This window comes from Meleagris gallopavo, chromosome 3 (assembly GCF_905368555.1).
Source record: "Meleagris gallopavo chromosome 3, MGAL_WU_HG_1.1, whole genome shotgun sequence".
Classification (NCBI taxonomy): Eukaryota; Metazoa; Chordata; class Aves; order Galliformes; family Phasianidae; genus Meleagris; species Meleagris gallopavo.
In genome coordinates, this window is record NC_139406.1 from 3216581 (window position 1) to 3231686 (window position 15106).

The following is a 15106-nucleotide window of genomic DNA, read 5'->3' on the forward strand; positions in this document are numbered from 1 at the left end:
CGGGCCCCTACGCCGCTCACCTCCGCGCCGCGCTCGCCAACGCGGGCCTGCAGCACGACAGCGAGGGGAGGAGGCGAAGGAGGAGGAGGAGCAGGAGAAGGAGGAGAGGGGGGAAGAGCCGGTCCTGGAAAAGGTGCCGGCGGCTGCGGCCGGCGTTTTGGCGTGGTGGGGATCGGAGCTTGTCCGCGTGGCTTCGTGAGAAAGGGGATAACGTGGGTTAACGAGTGGTTTCAGCTGGATACATATGGTAAGGCGTGAGCTGATTCTGTACCATTGAGACCTTCGAAACAGCTCAGATTTTGGAACTTGATGATCCTTGAGGCCCCTTCTATGATTCTGTGGTTCTGAGGCGGTTCCTCTTGCTGTGTAGATGGTGAGCAAAACACTCAAGGAAGGCTCTGACCTGTATGGTAGGAGCAGCTGAGAGCCAGAAAACCCCACCTGAGACATGGGTCTCTTTTCCTTCCGAGCCGAGAAGTGACCAGCACTTGTGAACGACTGTACCTGTCCTGAGTTCTGCAGCACTTTGCAATTGGACAATTGCATACAATTCTGTCTCCTCGAGTTCTACCAAACATTTTGGAATGCTGAACATTCAGGCAATCAAGTTCAACCTGAGCTCCTCTCTACAATAACTAGACTGTCTAATGCAAAATGATACATAACCATCCTTTTTTATCCTGTCGATGACTTTTGAGTATCACTTATTGACATGAATTTCAAGTTCTCGTGGTTAGACTTTAAACCGAAAATCCATGAGCTAGCTAGATGAGGTTAAAGCACAGTGACTGGATTCCTAGTATGAGTTCAGTTTTTGGCCTTTCTTTAAAAGAAAGCAATAAACATTTAATGTTTACACATTTCATGTTTCACATCAACCTCTTGTGAGTTTGCCGATAAGACGTAATGGGTGATCTTTTAACTTACTGCTTATGTAACAGTGCCTGAGATTAAAGGGTCACTGTAAAGTAGAAGACAAGAGACATTCTAGCAACTAATTTTCTACGGAATTTTAGTACTGAAGGTCAACGAATCCAACAACAAACAAAAACCTTTCAAAGATCAACGCAGTAGTTATCCCACTTGTGTGTCAAATCAACAAATTTGGATTAACAGAATGAAGATAGCTCTAGACAAAGAATAGGCGATCAAGTATTCAAAGCACTGTTCTTCTTTAAGAAGACACATATATTAAATGTCAAGAAAATGAGCTTGGTTATGTAGCTAGATGCGGAGAGAATCAGACAGCTTCCAAGTTGCTTTGTGTCACTTCAGCAAATTTTCAAATTTGTTTCAGGGGCTGATATTAAATAGAGCAAAATATGTGACAGAAGGGGTCAGGAAGTTGCTTACATTCTGAATGTCTGAAGAGCTGTTTGAACTGCCAGAATGTCACAATAGCATTGCATGGGCAGCAGGCAAACAGCAGCTTGAGATATGTGCATATGTTGCAGGTGAGAGTGTTGCACAAGTCCACTGCAGTATTTTAGGTACCTTGCATTGGAAAAAGAAGTACTGCTGTATGCTAATATTTTATTATTGCTGAGAGAGATCTATTATACTGGCATTGTGGCAAAGGTCTCTGAAATTCATAATTTCTCTGTCTACTGAGAAAGAAGCATTGCACAACTTAACTCCTGGTTTCATTAATTATTATACATTGCCATTGGTTTCTGTATACTACTGCATGACAAGGCGATGTCTGCAGTGTTGACAAGGTGCTTGCATAATGATTTTTTCTTAAGGTAAGGTTTTGAAATATGGCATCAGCCTAAGAGACTTGTGCACAACGTAATACATTTCCTAGCTGGGATGTTTAACCTGGTTTAAGCCTGAAATTGGGTGGGGATATATGTTCCTTCTATGTTTAAAGTAGTGTTATATGTGAGCAGGATGCATAGGGAAAAATAAAGACATTAAATACACACACACACCAACCAACCAAACACAACCAGGACGTCTGTATTCTCATGGTTTTGCTTTTCAGGCAAGGCCAACCCAAAGAAGCAACTACCTCTTCTTCACAAATTACGCCACAAGAACATTTGATGCATTTGATATACATTTGATTTCACTGATTGGAAGCCATCATGAAGCACCACCACTAACCTGCCTGCTTGCTTTAGGTAAGGCCTGCATCTCATTAGACTATTGCAGCAGCAGTCTCTGCTAGATCATACACAGTGTGCCTGTCCAAACGTTCCGAACAAACCTGCACTAGCAGAATAACTATTACATTTTGCTGCATTTGTCTGCTGCATTGTTTTATTCTTTTTTTAGAGATTTTAAAACTGAAGGTATTATGTCTTCCAAGTACAATCTTAGAATAAGAGGTGGGAAACAGCACGGAAAGATATCCTTAACTGTATGTAAGTAAATTTGCTATTATTCAATAAATATTTAGATTGAGGAAAGGTAGGAAATGGAGGAGTATTTCTTGTGGTGTAATTTGAAGATAATCACTGAATCACAGAATCACAGAATGGCCAGGGTTGGAAGGGACCTCAAGGACCATGAATCTCCACCCCCCCCGTCACATGCAGGGCCACCAACCTCCACATTCAATACTAGACCAGGCTGCCCAGAGGTAAGTTGAGGTAAGAGGCAGTTGCTTCCTGAAGACATTGTTAGGAAGCTGTACTTCAAGTCATGATTTCCAGTTTGTAAGGCAATATCAAGTAATTAGGTGTTGTATTTAAATCAAACCCATCCTTCCAAGCTGGCAGCTGCCCAGCACTCTGTCTGAAGCACTGCACTGGCAAGGAGCACTTCTCTAGAAGAGCAGCACAGACTCCTAGATATCTGCAGCAGTGGCAGTAAAAGCAAGCAAATGACAAGTGCATTCTGTTGTTTTGGGTGCTCGGGAAATGATGCAACCGATTCTGTTTGCTGCTTCTGTTTCAATCTGGAGAAAAGTTTGTATGTGCAAACTCTTGCTCGTTTTCTCTAGTTTGTGGATATTAATCTAATACATGGTATTTTTTTTTTTTTTTTAATCTGTTACTGTAGATACTGGTGGCTTTGTTTTCAGCTTTGCAATTTGTCACTTAGCCTTTTATTATGAAAGGGTAGACTTACATTTGTCAGGATCATGCTGGTCAAACACATAGTGGGTGCCTGTACCTCAGGGAACAGGAGGTCTTTTGTAGAAGGTACATGGGACGGTCCTAAAATTCTTGTCAGCAAAATTGCTGCTCCTTAAAAGCTACAGTAATTTCTTTCCCTGAGCCACTAGAGTTGTGATACACAGGTTGGTCCAAAACCTAGGTATGCTAACATTCACTGTTTGGTCTCCATAAACATTAAGCAAGCATCGATGAATCCCATTTTTCCTGGTGGAGGAATTCCTCACCTTTGCTTCACACATACTTCCATGTCAGACATCATTTTGTCAGACTGCCCCTCTGCTGCCATCTGTCACGTGGCAACAAAATATTATGGAATGTTGGCAGGAAGGTTCAGCCTCTGGGCCAACGTAATAAAATAGAAGGCACTATTTTCAGAGCAGCCTTTGTACTTAAAGCTGGTGGAAGGAAGTGTGTACTGGCATGCACAAGTGAGAACCTGCTCTAAGAAACAGGAGGTGGAAATGACTCTGAAAAGATTTATAAAAATTTATAAGACTGCAGACAGAATCCGAGCTGCGCTTATGGGCAATTTTGCTATAAATGGTACTAATGAATAATCACACTGATCATAAAACCATACTAAATAATAGCATACATAGCAGTGACACTTCGAGTTGTGCACTGGTAGTTTGTATTTTAAGACAGCAGAGTGTACATAAGTTTTAGTGAGGTGGATGAACATTCTTCTATTCAGAGAGAGAGTTTTCCTGCGGAAATTGAAATAATTAATTGCATTAGAGATGCTGTTTCTAGTGTGGTAATGCCATGGCATATTGCTTTTTTACTATGGTAATCGCAGCCTTAAAAACAGTTTGTCAACTTGCTATTTCTAATCTTTGTAGTACTGATGCTCACTGTTGTGTCTCGCTTCAAATATAGTTATTCCTGCAGAAGCAGTGACACAAAGGAAATCTTACTGACTTGGGCTTCAATGGTGTTTGTTTTCTCAAACCACTTCTCGTGTTCCTTCTGAGTTATAGAGTGTTGCTGGAGTCTTACAAGCATTCTTCCGAATATTTAGTGCTAAGTTGAAAATACTAAAGGTAGACCTCAAGTAAGTTTGGTATTCCAAACATGGCAGCACGTCCATTTTGGAGACTGTTTTTCATTAGTGCTGTTGTTTGCAACTAATACTTCAAACTGTCAGCTCAGATCTTCTGCTTGGAATAAATGATACTGAGCGTGTTTCTGAAAATTGATATTTGTCTCAGCATTTCAGGTCTCAGGTGCTACTTTAGAAGGAGACTTCCATATAGAAGGTGACTAATATTTCTAGCAGGTAGCTTGCACTGTTTGCTTTGATATCTAATACAGTATGAATGAGGTGAACTATGTAATCTAAACAGACATGTTCTTTAGGACTCCTATATATTTTTTAAAATACTGATGTAAAATTGCTATTTTCCCTTTTGTGTTACCTCTTTCCTTTAGTCAGACATACTAGTTCCAAAGTTTTCTAGGACTAGGACAGAATGCTGAGACATTTTAAAACAAATTAAAACATCATTTCTAGGGAGCCTTTCAAAACCTGCAAGTAAGTAGGCAATCAGAAGTTATTTCTCCCAGAGCCTTTAAAAGCCTGCATGCATTTTTCCACAGCTGGAAGTGAGGAGCAGTTTGTCCTTTCACAAGGAAATTAAAATTGTAAAGGCCTCATTACATGTGAGACTCGGCCAGAGTTCTCCCTGCCCATTCTGAACAGGTGTCTCCTAATGGGGGGGAAAAAAAAAAAAAAGAATAAAAGCATTTAGAGCTGATTGGGAAAAGGAAAAGAACAGAAATATTTAGAGCTCCTTTTGTTCTTCAGCTCGGGAACACTTCACTAGGCATGGGAAGACCAGTAAGAGCTGCTAATATGTTTTCAACTGCTTCCTCTGTTATCATGCGGGTAGCCTTGTCTGTTTTAATGCCAAGGTGAGGTGTTATAATTACATTCTTCAGTTTCAATAATGGATGATCTCTAGAAGGGAAAATAAAGAAAGTTAAAACATACTGTCATTTATCCAAATGAAGAAGAGTCTTGTTTAGGCTTTCACACTGCATTTAACTATAAAGATAATTTAATGTAACTTTACAAATCCTACTTTTGTGTGTAGACTTTAATCACCTGTGTTCAAATAACTCTGGATGTTAAAAGAATGTGTTAAGTATCGACACTATGCTCTTTTGCCCAAGACCACAAACAGATTTTTGCAACGAGCAGCAATTTGCACTACAGAATAGAGATTTAGCACTCCCAGCATATTAACACTACACAATGCTCTGAGCTGTAGTTACGCAGCTCAGGTAATGGACAGCAATGTCCTGGGCCCCTGGGTCCCCAAACCCCAAAGGCCAGCCACTTCAGTTGTCTCCCCAAGGAACCGTTCTGGCAAATGTGCCTATAGCCTCTGAGCCCAGGAGGTGTGCAGTACTTCAGCTTTGTACTGGAGAAACAAGCCTGTGCAGAGGGAAAATTTGGGACAGTGCAGCAGGTCTAAGGAGGGCTGATTCAACCAGCTTCTGCATATTCAATATCTTGCACCTTTAGGTAAACCAGGGAGCGAAGCACACGTGTACCTTCAGAGGGTGATTTTGTGGAGTGGCCTAATAGTCCCCTCACACACAAGCTCCCTCGTGCAGTTTCCTGGTACCCACGCTTCCCTTCGGCCTGTTTTCAGTTCCAACATCTGGGCCGCATCCCTCATTCACAGCGATTTCACACAAATGTGCAGCCCAGGAGCAGTAGGAGATGCATCTCTATGACCCCTGCCTGACAGCCTCATGCAGTGTTTCTGAGGAATAAGAACAAATGAGATGGTGACCTGGGCAGCGGCTCTGGGTAGGTGACGTCCAAAGCTGCAGCCCCGATAACACCAGTGCGCAGAGCTATCACCAATGCCTCTTGGTCCACCACGGCACCTGGGTTGGAGTAACAGTAACGCTGAGCACGATTTGCAGGTAATAGTTTCAGACAGGAAAAAGGGCGGAAAGGGGGAGTGAGGAATTTTTGCCATGCCTGCTCTGTTTTCAGCACATGCACAGCTCCACAAAACGAGCTGGCTCGTATTTGGTAGTCAGGCAGCAAATACTACAAATTTCCCAAATACCACCTCGGCTGATGTTAACGAGAGTAGCTGTGGGTTTCATCAGTTCCATCTCTCTTTTCCCGATCAGCTTGTGTGTCTGAGGCGTCAGGCTCACCACCACCATCACAAAATCTGCCTGGCAGAGCAAATCATCCATCTTTTCACAGTAAATGGCACCAACAGCTTGCTCTTCCTGCTCTTTCCTGACGGGGAAACAAAGGATCACACTGCATTTCAGAGCATCTCTAAGTAATAAAGCATGTAGCAACACCAAAAGATCCCAAATTAAAGTCAGAATTCTAGTTTGAATTTTTCACAGTAAAAAAGGATAACTGCCATTTCTGTTTTCTTGCCTGGACTTCGGGAACTAAAGAAGCAAACAGAGGAGACTGTGTGAATTTTTTTGCTCTTGTTTGCAAGAGAAGGACTTTGAATTATCTCTAATCTAGAAATAAGGAAAGAAATCACACTAGGAAAATAAGCTCAGTGTCACTTTGGACCAAGTGTCTCTAATGCATCCATTTTGTTGGCTTTGTTCAGTGTCGAGGTCAACAGACAGGGATTGAGTAAGGAACAGACTGGAATTATAGCCACCTTTAGCAACATGCAGAGTGCGTCTTGCTTCAGCACACAAGGCAGAAATGTAAATGGATTTAAAACATCCCATTTTTTTCACTTCTGTTGCAATGTGCACGACAGCACACTTAGATATACATTGAAGATTAAGAAATACTAAACAGAGGGAGATAGTGACGACCAGCAAATAAGTAAACAGGTAAATAAATAGGTAAATAAATAAAAATTGTGCTTTATTTTCTTTTCTCTGTGGTTTATAAAGAAAGTCTGAAGGGCTTCTTTCTAAATCCTGAGAAGGAGGGATTGGTCTAGTATTTTTTGCACATTTCTCTCTGTATTCCTGACATAATTACATAATTTCTTGGAAAGGAAATACTGACCATATAAAAGGCAGTTTCTGCTGCAATTAGGGTCTTTACCTCCGTGTTCTGTTGTGGTACAAAATCTTCATCTCAAACGCTCTGGCTCTCAGAGCAATCTTATATCCAATGCTGCCCATGCCAATGATCCCCAGAGTAGCTCCAGTAACTTCAGCTCCAAGAAAATCAGCCTCACAGTACTCCATACCCGGGGAAACGGCAACATGATAGCCTACAAAAATAAATATCCAGGATGATGAATGAATGAGGTCCAGCACAGGTGAACATGGCACACTCAAAGTGCTACTGCAGCACACACGTTTCACAAGTGCAAATACACAGTTCTAAACAGCAGCCTTTTCTGTAACATCCTAGGCGATTTCCTAATACAACGTATTTCCCTGCCATGTGTGACATTTCCCATTTGTTCTTACCATCCATTAAAAGCATTTTAATAAATCTCCCCTAAAAATTGCTATAACAAATGAGACTTGTAAGAATATTGATCTCCTCTTCATCCATAATCAAAATCATTACTGCCAGTGACATTGTACAGGTTGGAAAAACCACACTTAGAATACCACAAGATGTTGGTGTTGCTATTTAGAATAAGAATAGGTTTCCTGTTCATCTCTTCTTTGAAAAGGAAGCGTGACTTCTTTAAAAATCACTACTCAATTATTTCCACAGATTATCTGTTAAACCTGCCAAATTTTGGGTAGCCACACAAACAGAAAATAAACTTGTATGCACAGCGAGACAGAGATTATTAGCCAGCTAGCAAGGAGAGACGCTTCTGATGTTTGTGTCTTCTGATATGGCCAGCTCTTTTTAAATACAAGCAGAATATTGTGGAAGTAACAAAAAATGCCTCAGATCGTGCCAGAGGACAGCTATTAGAAATGCCACCAGAGTAATCTCCCCCCTTTGAGTTTCTATGACTCCTCTGGTACAGGTAGCAAATCAATGGCAATTAAATTTTGTAGGATAAATCTTTTCCTGAAGCTGGAGACATTCTAACCAAGCCAAGGATGGGTTAATCTGGGGAAGCAGCAAGAAAAAAACTGAAAATTTTGGAAGCAACTCAAAGGGGTGCTGCTAACAGACAGTGGAGCAACCTGCTTCGATGATTGCTGATGCACCTTAAATTCCTCAGTTCCAGCTTCTAAGACCAAGCTCTGTCCATAAAGCAGTGTTTTATTTGAATATAACGTGTTGCTCAAATATTTGCAACCCATGCTGGTGAACTGTGAAAAACAAACTCTTATGATTTTATTTATTCCTGGTTGAAATAGAAGCGTTTCTGTAAGGTGTAGCAATTTGGATATTGAATATATGTAGAATATATCAAAATACAAAATCTTCAATTTTCCAGCCCAATACAGTTAGCTATTCACTTTTTGTTACACTATGGATATCTTCAGAAAGTCAAACTAATGGCATGTAAATTGTAGCATTTCTAGAAAATGCACAAAAAACGAATCGGTATTACCTTCTACTAGTCTTCTAGCAGATGCCAGCAGCAAAGCCATCCCAGTATCTGCTGTGCTACTGGAGACAGCACGTGGAGCATTAGCCATTTTCACACCAAAGCCAGATACAAGTTTCAGATCCAGATGATCCATTCCTACTCCTGAATTTGCAATCACTTTCAAGTTTGGCAGGCTCTGGAGGAGGTCTTTGTCAATGACTGGTTTGTGCCACCACAAATAGATTGCTTGGACCTTTTTTCTCATATTCTTTTTGCTTTCAAGAAATTCCTTCATAGTGATGAGGCAGAAGTGCTTCTTCAGAAACTCCACATGCTCATGCAGTATCCCATGCACTCCTCCGATTTCATTTACCAAAAGCCCAGGCAGCTCTTCTCCCTCCATCGTCTGCACAAAGAAGAAAGAGACGTGACATCAAAAGAAATACAAATAATTTTTTCCAAATATTTTAAAGACTCATCGCTTTCATGCTCTTGTTCATGACAACTATGACAAGAGAGATAATGAACTATATATTTAGATAGGGGGCTAAGCAGTTTCGGACAAGAATTTTAGAAAAATGCTGGAACTAATCTAACTCCTGAAAGTAAATTGCACAGGTTCATCATGAACTTTGTGATACAGGTTAATTTTTCAATTCTTTCTTTTTCCAGCCTCCTGTCCTGAGATGACACTAGTGACTTTTTAACCGTAGTTGCTTAGATATGTGTTTTTAAATAAGGACTTCAGCACTCAAGTTAAAAAAGCGTTAGATTATTTTTCTTCAGAAATCACTGACCACTTCTTTGTGGTTTCCAGAAAATCTGTGAACAGACAGCTGTTTAAAAAAAAAAAAGGCCATTTTTAGTTACCTTTGGTTTTCAATGGGATCTTGTCAAGAGCTGGGGGTGAGGAGAGAGCAGGGTGCTGTTGGAGGACTGAAAATACAGGAATTCCCTACAGCAGTGCAGACTGCTGTCTTGTTAGTGGTGTTTTCACTATTTGCTTGTGAATATCTGGCTCTTTGTCTACAGTTGCTGTGCTAAACGTTCATTTTACCACTCCTTCAAGAAACCTGACTGTATTCCAGAATAATGGAAAGTCTTCACGATTTTATAAAGGTGACAAATATTGTACTGTAGGTGTTATTTTTTTTCCCTTCCGATTTTTATTGTTTGCTCCTCTGGGAAAAAAGCAAAAACAAAAACAAAAACAAAAAACATAAGAAGCCTTCTGAAGAGCCTGGAAATGTCAGTCCATTATGACACACCAGTCACAAAACTCTTCCAACCAGGTTTTAGTTATACCAAGGATGACATCTCTCTGGTTCTGACCCAAGACATCTAGCTTCTCTTCCTTGTTCCTCATGCTGCTTACATTGGTGTACAAATATTTCAAATGTGCTCCATTACACTCGGCATGTCATGAAAAACACTCAAGGGTCTCGTTAGCACGCACTCTCTAAAATGTTGGTGTGCTATCCCGTCTTACACCTGCTCAGATTGGTTTTAGCCAGTTTTCCATTCAAACCTAGTCTAGAGCTCTATTGATAAGCTCTGCCAACACTTGTGCAAAAATGAAGTTTGAAGCCCTCTGAGAAAGGTGCATCCTATAAGGGTACGTAGACCATCCTGCAATTGAAGAACACAAAACTGTGCCAACAGCAGCAGCCTCAGAGCCACATCTTTGCATATGTTTTGAGTGAAACGATCCTTTGGAGTAGATTCTCTTAAATAAACTGGTTACAACCAGAGTTTCAGAAGATAAGCTAGTGCGTTCCTGAACCCTGGTTCTAATTTCTAAAATCATGCTGTTGGGATTCATAAGTAGTGACAAACATTTCTTTGAGGTTCTGCAGTAGCTGGACTAATAAAATGTAGAACATGAAATTCAAAAGTATTATTGATCTGATTAGAGCATTAATCACCTGTTGTCAGTTTTGCAACTCTCAAAAATTTATCAATTTTTATTACTGGATTATCAGTTTGATTTCCATTGACTGGGCCTCATTAAACAAATTAGATAGTTCAGAGGAAAAAAGAAACTTGGAGGTAGGCATCTGAGGTACTTCAGATTGCTAACTTTCTGGAGAGTGCAAGCAGCTAAAAACAGAGGTAAAAACTGGCAGGCAGTTTGCAGAAAGCATTTACTCCCTGAGAGCTGTGCATGTCACTGTAAGTCTCAGCTATTTGATGTAGTCCTTTTGTTTCTGCCCCACAGTCAGGAAGAGTCGGACCAAAACCGTGTCAGAAACGCAACTTGTCTGAAGTTTTCTCCTTTCCTCTTTGTAGGGGACCTTTGCGAGACGCGCCTCCTTCATCGAGCAGCGCTTTCTCCAAAGAGGTTACCGGCACTGACTGGAATGCCGGGGAGAGACCAGACAGCCGAGGAGAAAGAGCCTCGCACCAGGTGAGACTCCTGGCAGAAGAAATGCGGGCGATGCCATGCTCTTGCCTCTGTGGGAGTGAAGTTTCTCCCGGATCCAGCGGCTGTATGAACTCAAGCAGCTCTGCATGACAAACGTCCCGTAGCATCCCTTCTTAGCTGGGGAACTAATGGCAAATGCACCCTGCAAGAGCGCGGAGACTTTCTTGCTTCCCTTCAGATGGAAGTGAACCGGGCCTTTCTGTTTGCCAAGCCTGGTGCCCAAAGTGACAAGAAACGTCCCGAGAAGGGATGAGGGCGTTCCTTTCCTAGGAGCGTTTGAATAGTAGTGAGCGTGTTTCTGGGCTGCTGTCAGCACTGCAGGCTGTTCCCAGGTCTCCAAGGGAAGTGGTAGAGACCAGATCAGTCGTTTGGGGGCTCTTGCAGACTCTTTTTTTGCTGAGGAAGCTGCTGAAACACTTTCAAGCACGCATTGCAGACCCAGCACCTCCTGCCCTCCTGTCAGCTCTCCCCACCGTGTCTTTACAGGCAGCTACCGGCCATCCCGGGGAGACCCTTGCCAGAAAAAGAACAGCAAGAGAAAGTAGTTCCTCTGTTGGGTCCCAGGATGGTGGACTTCTTTGCCATAGCGATGGAGAAGAAAAGGGTACGTGACACAGACTGCTGCAGCACATTTGCCTTACTGAACTGTAGAAATGCATCTCTGATTCTCAGAGCGTTCTTCACTGCGTGTTCACGTGACACCTCGCTTGAAGAGAGATCAGTTGCGAGGGCACTTGAGAATAAGCTGTCCACTTCCGTTAGCCTCCCGAAAGCCACCCCAAGAGCTGATCTGGGGATGTTCCCGACTGCTTGTCTAGAACTGCCAGCTGCCAGATGCATTTAGCCCAGTGGTTGTTTATTTTCCTGGCTGTTACAGAAGGGCTCCTCAGTCGAGTCCACAGGAGCCTGGCAGCAAACCAGAAAGGCAGGAGATAGAGGGTTCCTGGAGTCAGGAAGGAAAAGCCCTCAGCCTCCCCAGAGACTAACGTTGCCTGTTGTTGCATTTAGGCCGCCCTCGAGAAAAAGCCTGAAAAGACCAAGAAGGGAAAGGAGGGAAAGGGGAAGAATGTGAGGAAGGAGAAGGAGGAGAAGGGGAAGAACGTGAGGAAGGAGAGGGAGGCAAAGAAGGTGAAAGAGGTGAAGATGAAGAAGGAGAAGGAGGCAAAGAAGGTGAAGGAGGTGAAGATGAAGAAGGAGAAGGAGGCAAAGAAGGTGAAGGAGGTGAAGATGAAGAAGGAGAAGGAGGCAAAGAAGGTGAAGGAGGTGAAGATGAAGAAGGAGAAGGAGGCAAAGAAGGTGAAGGAGGTGAAGATGAAGAAGGAGAAGGAGGCAAAGAAGGTGAAGCAGGAGGTGAATAAATTTCCAAAAATGATGCAGAAAAAGCAGCAGCCAAAGTTGCAAGAGAAGAAAGCGGGAAAAGACGAGCAGCAAAAGCAAGTGAAGGACACGGAAGCTGAGCCGGAAGAGGTGGAGATGCCAGCGGCCCAGGTACTTTGCAGCTCTGCAAGAAAGCAGCAGCACCTTCCCATCCAGGGGAGCTGAGACTGCATGGTCCCTCTCCTGATTCTTTTCCTGCCCCACTGCAGTCCCCACTGGAATGGTCTTGCGGGGAGCTGCATGCTGGGAAGCAGCACCACAGTGCTGAGTGTCTTTTCCTATACAGGAACCCTCTGCCTCTGAGAAAGAATATGTCATCTCTCTGTCTGAGAGCGAGACAGAGCATTCCAGCCCCAGCCCCAGCCTGATGGAGAGGATGATGGGGCAGCGGGAAGAGGCCGAGGAAGAGCCGCCCAGAGTCTTCTGGGACAGCGCTGCTTTGCCTAAACGGTAAGCGTGCACCAACTCCATCCGAGGCCAGGGGCAGTGGGGGGGGTGGTGAGTCACCTGTGCTGTGGATCAGGGAAGCCAGCTTTTGAGTCGTGGTGCCGCACACAGCGCCCTGAGAGCTCTGAGGCCGTGGATATGATCGTGGTTAGGGCCCGATGCCACGAGCCTCTCTGGAGCCCAAGGCAGCCCACGTGCGTGGAAGTCGTCCTGCGTCAAAGTGTCTGTGGGGCCAAGTGGGGCCATGTGTGGAATAGACTGGGTGAAGAAAGAGGCAGGGGCGTCACAGCTGAAGAGTGAGACAGATTTTGTGCTTGCTGTTGCAGGACGCTTTCTCCAAGGACAGATGAGGCCCTGCGGGAGGTGGTGAAGCTCATTGTGGGGCAGGTGTCCCGTGAGCAGCAGGGACAGAGAGATGCAGAGAAGGATCTGCAGGACCGGCTCCAGAGGTAAAGCTCTCCGCACAGACAGTTTGCTCTCCCACGCTGCCCTTCTCCCACCCCCTGCAGCACCAGGGCAAAAGAGGGGCTTTTCCTGGAAGCGGGCGCTCAGCACAGCCACCTCCTGCCGTGGTGGCAGGCACCAAGCTTGGGAGCCCCAGCAAGAGACCGGTCTCCCTGTGCTCACACTCCCTCCCGCTGTGTGCCTACAGTGAGCTTGCAGTGCTGTGGTGGAGTCGGCCATCGATACACGCACCTGGCATCCTTCATCTGCCAGGAGCTGAACACAAACCTGCACCCCCAGCTGGGCCAAGGCCAGACAAGGTGGCACGTAGAGTGGTAAGTGGGATCTCGTAAGCACCGTGTCACAGCTAGCCGTAGCAAGCCAAGGGAAGACCCTCTTGGGCCTGTGGGATGGAGAGCAGCTGGCTGTGGAGGCGGAGACCTCCGCACAGACACCCCTTCCAGCCAGCGGGCGCTGGGGATGAAGGTTCACAGAGTGGCTCAGGCAGCTGCAGGCGGAAGGGTCTGAGGTGTCGTCCAGTGTCTGGCGGCGCTCCATTCTCCAACCGGAGTCCCTCCTTCTCCTCCCAGAGTACAGAGCCCTGAGCACCTCGCTCTCACAGCCTGTATGTGCCCAGGCCGAAGTCCCAGCCACGGCCTGACTCACGGCCTGGTCACTCAGCCCCACAGCAGGCTTCCCCAGATCGGGACTGGCCACAAGGGCTGCAATTACATTACAGGGACCATGAGCAAGCTCTCGCTAGACCTAGATTAGCAGAACCACTCTCTTGTACTGCAGAGAGACTTGCAGTGTTGCGCTGCATGTCTCTGCATTCACAAAACTACTGAGCTTTACACTGAACTCCCTAGGTCCGGAGAGTCGCGGTCAGGCACGTCGACAAGGACCACGAGAGATCCACCAGCAGGGAGATTCCCGAGCCGGACGTCCACTAAGTGTCACCCAACAGCTCAACGAGGACCACCTTTCACTACTGGCGACGCTCACGGTGACACTGTTACAGGCGTGTCGCCGCTTTCCATATCACCCGTTCCCTATACCCAATAAAACCCCAACCCCATTACCCAAACACCGTGGGTCTTTCCTTGGTCGCTGTGAAACGTGCGCTTTACAGAGGGGGCCTTGTAAAGCCAGGTGCTCCCCTCCCCACAGTTCCCAGGCCTGCATTGGCAGGGCTACCCGGAGCTGCATGGGCACCACAGTGTGCTGCGAGGGTGGTGAAGTCCAAGGCAGAAACCTTGCGTGAGGAGATGAGGAGGAAAGCCCAGTCCTCCTCCCTCCGAGCTCCGTCTCGGAGTGGGAGCCTTCTCTAGTGTCACGAGTGTGGCTGTGTAATCTGCACGCTGACAGCTTTGCCCCCAGCTTCTTTGGCTGGCTTGAGGGTGGCCCCTTCCACATCCTGCCCCTTGATATTGCTGGCAGATCCATGGCTGAAGCCGGGAATATCTGCTCAAAAGGTGACGTGCTCAGCCAGTGGGGCTTTCTGAGCCCAGGCTTAACAGCTTAATAGCTGTAAGTCAGTTCTGAGACAACATCCTCTTAATCCTGTTTGGGCTGCTTTCTCCTGTCTTGCGTGTGTTTTCCAGTAACTCAGAGAAAAAAACTGATCTTCCTCTTGCTACTGATGTATTTTAAAACGCACTTTTTGATATCTGTCTCCCACAGTAAGGACCACCTTCAACTCCAGGTGAGCTTTGGCCACATGAATATTCTTCCTACAGAGGTGAACAGCGTATCTGTAGTTCACTCCTGTCACCTGACCTTATTTCCATTTGCTAGACACCAATTTCCCA

General features: G+C 44.9%; 2 protein-coding genes across 3 annotated transcripts in view; one reads left to right on the top strand and one right to left on the bottom strand.

The window, feature by feature from the left end:
* LOC109364155 (uncharacterized) lies at positions 1-14404 on the top strand. Its single transcript, XM_085220065.1, has 8 exons — positions 1-247; positions 10892-11009; positions 11514-11631; positions 12036-12515; positions 12691-12854; positions 13178-13300; positions 13504-13630; positions 14165-14404. Exons 2-8 carry the CDS (start codon positions 10963-10965, stop codon positions 14246-14248), a joined length of 1143 nt encoding a protein of 380 aa, XP_085076191.1. The 5' UTR covers positions 1-247; positions 10892-10962; the 3' UTR covers positions 14249-14404.
* LOC100544702 (uncharacterized) overlaps positions 3743-15106 on the bottom strand; it is a 19132-nt gene continuing 7768 nt past the window's right edge. The window contains exons 1-6 of one of the 2 annotated variants that reach the window (XM_010708269.4): positions 9473-12036; positions 8624-9008; positions 7192-7363; positions 6221-6399; positions 5933-6029; positions 3743-5088 (exon numbers count right to left, since the gene is read on the bottom strand). In XM_010708269.4, the coding sequence (XP_010706571.1) occupies positions 4932-5088; positions 5933-6029; positions 6221-6399; positions 7192-7363; positions 8624-9005 (987 nt within the window). In that variant the 5' untranslated portion in view covers positions 9006-9008; positions 9473-12036 and the 3' untranslated portion in view covers positions 3743-4931. Of the gene's footprint in view, positions 5089-5932; positions 6030-6220; positions 6400-7191; positions 7364-8623; positions 9009-9472; positions 12037-15106 lie in introns of those variants that run through there. The other variant, XM_085220061.1, reaches the window with a different exon arrangement.